Source organism: Chanodichthys erythropterus, chromosome 9 (genome assembly GCF_024489055.1).
Source record: "Chanodichthys erythropterus isolate Z2021 chromosome 9, ASM2448905v1, whole genome shotgun sequence".
Lineage (NCBI taxonomy): Eukaryota > Metazoa > Chordata > Actinopteri > Cypriniformes > Xenocyprididae > Chanodichthys > Chanodichthys erythropterus.
Genome location: NC_090229.1, coordinates 3,468,857 through 3,474,856, shown reverse-complemented (window position 1 = coordinate 3,474,856; position 6,000 = coordinate 3,468,857). Strand labels below are relative to the sequence as shown.

The following is a 6,000-nucleotide window of genomic DNA, read 5'->3' as shown; positions in this document are numbered from 1 at the left end:
GGTGTTGGTCAGGAGCGTGTCGGCTAAGGCATGTGTAACACCAAGAGTAATGACCGCAGTCTGTACAGAGTCCAGCAGATGAATCGAACTGCAAACAGGACGCAGAATTGATTTAAATTTGATGGAATGAAATTCAAAGAAAGTCGTTTTAAATAATTTCATTATTCAGTATGAATTACCCATAAACATAGTATCTGGAAACATTAGGGAAATGTTTATTTTCATATGTGTATTTACACTTTAGAAAAGATTTAATGCTTTAGATAACATAAACATGATGGGAAATACTTCTAAAGTTTCTATTAATCTCTATCAATCTTAATTAGTTTTAATTTATTATTACAAACAAGTTGTATTTGTTATTATTATTTGATTGACAAACTAACAATGAACAGTATTTTTATTGAATAAGGTTAAAAAAGAAATACTGTAACAAATGTATTGCTCACTGTTAATTTTATTAACGTTAACTAATGCAATCTTAATGAATAAAGTGTTTATGTGTGTGTATATATATATATATATATATATATAATTTTTTTTTTTTTTCTCCAAGATGTACTGATATATCGGCCAATAATTGGTATCACCCGATAAAAGGTCAGGGCCGATATATCCTGTCAATCAAAAGGGGGAAGGAAAATGAACTGAATTTGTACTTTGTGTAAAGAAAATGCTAAAAATCCAGTTTGATGTTCAATATTAATAGTAATTATATGAATTAACAACATTCAGAAAGTTAAAGAATATTAATTTAATCTTCAGAATTTTGTTAATGTGTGTTAATATTAATGTGAGTAATGTGTTTATGTTTATAACTGATACCAGTTACTCTGAAACAAGGTAATGAAATGGAGAATAAAGTTTTTATTTGCATTTCTTTCAAAATATAATAATTGAAAATATAATGATTAATGATTAACTGTAATGAAATTATCATTAATTTCAAACAAGGTATAAAAGGCAGAACTCCCAAACTATCCTTATCATTATCGGCAGATATCACTCTGAATATCGGTATCAGTGGAGAAATTTAGTATTGGTGCATCTCTAAAAAATACACATTAATAGTTAGTATATATTAGGGATGCATGCTATATATCAGCCACCATATTGGTATCGGCCGATATATGTTCATTTTAATGTTATCGGTATCGTTATCGGCAGATATCACTCTGAAAAATCGGCTATTAGTATCGGTGCATCTCTAATATATATATATATATATATATATATATATATATATATATATATATATATATATATATATATATATATATATATGATAGGTTTTTTTGTATAAGAAAATTATTACACAGTGAGAAAGTGTAGATAAATATATTTTTAAAGGTAAAAAAAAAATCCTGTCAATCGAATTAATATTTTAATTTGACGTCCTGTTTATTCTGGCCAGTTCAGTTCAAATTCACACACAAGAGCCGAACGTGTAAATGTTACTGAACCCTGACAGACAGTCGAGGCTCGTTCACACCATGGATGATAATTATAACGATAAATATATAGTTCTAAATGTAAAAGAATAGGGAATCCACTCTACAAGTATAGTGAAAATGGCAAACAATATTGTTGGAATCAATGAATTTTTCCAGCTGATGAATGATAAAACATTGACAGCCAATCAGAATCCATCCTGCTTTAAGAGCATTTAAAGTGACAGATGACAAATCTGCAGAGCTTAGAATAAACAGAATGACGTGAACGCTGATATAGTTATCATTCTCGGTGTGAACGAGCCTTCAATCTGTGGCGCTCTGTTGATGTGGTCTGATTTTTTCTCAAAATCATTGAAAACAATCATTAAAAAAAAAAAAAAAAAAAAAAAACAACTCAAGAACCTTCAGCAAAACTTTCTTAAGTAGTGCTGTTAGACGCTCTGTGCAAAACCACACAACTCTCCTGTGTGACGTTCTCATTTCAGTGGAACTACAACACACACTTATGGGGTGAGCAGAAAGACTAACATTTCACAAACGTGTCGAGAAAAGAAGAGGTGAAAACAGCCAAAAGAACACTTTATTTAACATGTTTTTTTCATTATCAAGTCCATGCACATGCCACGTTATGAAACCAGTGAGTTCCTGCCATTAAAAAACACACAGTCCGTAAACAAACGCTGAACTGCAGGAGCCGTCGACTCGAAATCCATCAGTCCTCTTCTGACCGGATCCTTGCGGAAAATCAAAAACTTTGCCAGGAGATTAAAACGAAAACAAAAACAGAAAGGTAGATGAAGCGTCCCTATTGGCTCAGGGCTTCAGAACGCAGTTCATCGTTGCGTTTGTCGTATGCATTCACTTCCAACATTTTACTTTGCTCAGTTTTTTTTTTTTTTTTTTTTAGAAAAGACATGTGAATCAAATTAATACCTTAATATCAAACATTATGTACAACACATTCTGATCATAACATTTAATGTGGTATCCATAATAACATATAACAATGATGCTGAATAATAATAATTAATAATTAATCATAATAATCAATGGTTTATGAAGTGTCTATTTTTCCTCGTCCTCCAGAAAGGTACAAAAACAAGTAGTATTCTAACACTATAATGTTATGTTTTTGACTACCTCAGGATACACAGTATCCATTTAATAAGCTGATTCTTGTTTCCCAGTTCAAAGTGTGTACAAAGCATGGTATTAATGGTAATAATTGGAGTACAAATGATACAAATACTACTGAAGCTGATTTTCAAAAGTTTCTTTCATAGTTTTCTAGTGTAAACCATGAAACGGAGCACATATGGTGTGTTTCCTCTAGTCCTGATGTCGCAAAGCCGAGCTGCTGAAATCGCTTTGTTACCGTTCACACGTAAACAAACACGAAACGCAGTTTGTCTCCAAGAGCGTGGCAGGACTAGCAGAGCCAAACAGGCCTATTGAGAATCAAAAAGGCAGAAATGATCATCCAATTTGCGACTGTTTGTAAAGTCCACAGTATTGTTTATTGTTAGGAATGCGTACTGTCTGACTGCAGGGTCGAAAAACCCTGCCTCCCCGGTGAAACGAGACCCTCCCGTCAGACTCATCGGCTATTTTAATCTTCTGTCTCACGACACGAGCTCTGAGCGGCTCATCGAGGGTCTTAAACTGAAACAGTGACGGAGGGAGTAACCAGGCAAACAACAGTTTAAAGTCTATTTGGGGGAATCTCACGAAAAAACGTCCGGATCACATTTCACCACACAAAATTACATTTTTCATAAAGAAACTGAAGCCTGTTGGAGGACCATTATGATTGCATGTTTTACTTTCTTAATTCTCCATGTTGACAACATTGAAATTGTAACAATTTACAATACGGTTCCACTACAATCTAAAAAATGCTGGGTTAAAAGCAACCCAAGTTGGGTTGAAAATGGACAAACCCAGCGATTGTTTTTTTTTTTGGGTCAAATGTTTGCTGGATAGTTTTATTTAACTCAACTATTGTTTAAAAATAACTATATGTCTGGCTTAAAATTAACCCAAACTAGATTGGAAATTAAACATCAGACCCATAATTACTAGAGGCAACAATAATAATCAAACAGTGAACATTTATAAATAAGCAATTTAATAAATGTTTATTTTTTCATTGTTATTCATTAAACTTATTAATAAATGTTCTTTTATTAAACATTTTAATACATTTCCAACATACTTTGGGTTCATTTTAAGCAAGCAATACAATAATTTTTAAACAATAAAACTACCCAGCAGGTTGGGTCAAACATTTAACCCAACTGCTGGGTTAAAACAACCCAATCGCTGGGTTTGTCCATTTTTAACCCAGCATTTTTTAGAGTGTACTTTAGTTAACATGAACTAACAATGAAAAATACTTCATAATTTCAACATTTACTTGCATATTATTAAAATCTACAGTGGTATTTGAACTGTAAAAAAAAATATTTTTATGATTTATCCACATTTTTTCTTTCGTCAAATCAACGTAATTAATATGGTTCAGATAAAATAATATTTTGAGTTTCTGTGTTGATTAAACCAATCGCCTTCTTTGTATTAACTCAAATTTTTAATTTCAATGAACTCAACATATTAAGGCAACTTAATTTTTTTCAGTTAAACCAACAATTCTTTTTTACAATGTGTGAATATTATTTAATGAACCTGTGCTAATGTGAACTAAAAATGAACAGCTGTATTTGTATTATCTAACATTAAGACGTATTGCTCATTATTTGTTAATATAAGGTAATGCATTAACTGATGATAACAAATGGGACCTTATTGTAAAGTTATTCTCAATAATTACATTTTTTGTTGATTCGCATTGGATTTTCAGGTAACACTTTACAGTGAGGTTGCATTTATTAACATAACTTCTATAGCATTTATGAATCTTAGATAACATTTTTATTTTTAAAATCAAAAGTTGAAATTGTTAACATAAGTTAATGTGAACTAATATAAACAACTGCATTTAACATGAACAAAGATTATGGCCATTCTGAGTTCTTGTTAACAAACGACACCTTATTGTAAAGTGTTACAGATTTTCATTACTGTAGTAAGCATCATCATATTAAAGGCAATAATACAGATAATTATAGTCTCAATGCAAAAAAAAATCTCAATGGTTTTCACTTTGTTTATGCAAAATGTAAATTCTTATTTTGATCTTTTGACTCTGGGATGAAATAGGATTCTCTCGTGTTCCTGGCAGTTTTCGTGAGATTCGCCCGTCATTTCCTCCATCATATGTAAGGCTGTCGGAGGAGAATGCCCATGTTATAATGTCTCGCGTATGTCGCATCAGCATATTAAACGAGTCAGAATTGCACCAATTAACAGCTACAGAACAAACAAATGCATTAATGAAATAAAACTACACTTTATTTCCCCCATCGAAAGGCTGAATTTGAAGCACTTCCAGGAGATATTAGTACTGTGTACAGTATAAGGCCTATTCAAACAAACGTTTACTTTTCCCACCCATACGAAAGGGGAAAACATTGTGTGTGGAGCCCCTTTCGATATTTGGTTCCTAATAGAGTCGGACACACAGTTATGACAAGAAAAGAATTTCCATGATCCGTCAATGTTGATATCTCATATCAATTGATAAAAGGTCATAGGAAAAATATAGATATTTATGTTGCAGTTAAGTTTATCTTACAAAATACAAAATCATTGTTTTTAGTGGTGTGGTCTACTAAGACAAGTCCCTCATATCAATTCCAAATTCACACAAATCAGATTATTTAGACTAACGAACTCATCTAGCATCTTCCTTCTAGTGGGAAAGATCCGTGCGGAGAAATGCATAACAGACCGCTTCTTCCAATGAATTCTGCAATTTGTTAAGAGAAGGCAGACGAAGGACGAAAGGCAAGAAGTCTTTGTATATTTATCGCTAACAGCAGAGCCGGTGAACTCGGTTAAGGTTTGATGTTTATGTCTGTTTTATGTGACCACTTCAACACGAACAATTCTCACAGGGTGTTCGGCGTTTCTTAACACTTGCTCTAATTACCGACAAAACGAGCGACTCGCTCACAATGGACACAAATAAAGCGACTCCACCCCCTTCCGCCCAGCAGCCAATCCCCTGTGAGCGGCCGTCATAGTTGATGGTTGGTTAAACAGGCGATCTGCATTTCTTCTTTGCACGGCTAATCGACTTTTCTTAATCAAAGACAGCGAAAGACCACTTAAATATTTGGAAAACAAAACAAAAGCGGAGCAGAAGTGTTCCTGGTGAATCTCAAAGCCCTCTCGCCTCCCTGGCGCCGGTCCGCTCGCGCTAGGATGTGTTGGGTTTCTGGAGGGCTGGTTCGGGGGCAGGTGAGGGGCTATAAGGTGAGGAACACAGAGATGCAGAGCAGCAGGAGGGCCAGCAGGGGGCGTGACGTTTGGTGCCGCAGGCCTGAAGTGGACACGTCACTCCGGGAGGGTTCGGCCTCGTGACTGGTGTCGTCTAGAAATGAGATGGAGAACATTTTATCAACTGAGATCCTGGGTTATTACA

General features: G+C 34.1%; 1 protein-coding gene across 1 annotated transcript in view; it reads right to left on the bottom strand.

The window, feature by feature from the left end:
* Nucleotides 1-4,549: 4,549 nt before the first annotated feature.
* efna5b (ephrin-A5b) overlaps nt 4,550-6,000 on the bottom strand; it is a 134,908-nt gene continuing 133,457 nt past the window's right edge. Inside the window, exon 5 of the mRNA XM_067393446.1 lies at nt 4,550-5,949. Coding sequence (XP_067249547.1) covers nt 5,825-5,949 — 125 coding nt within the window. The 3' untranslated portion in view covers nt 4,550-5,824. The remainder of the gene's footprint in view (nt 5,950-6,000) is intronic.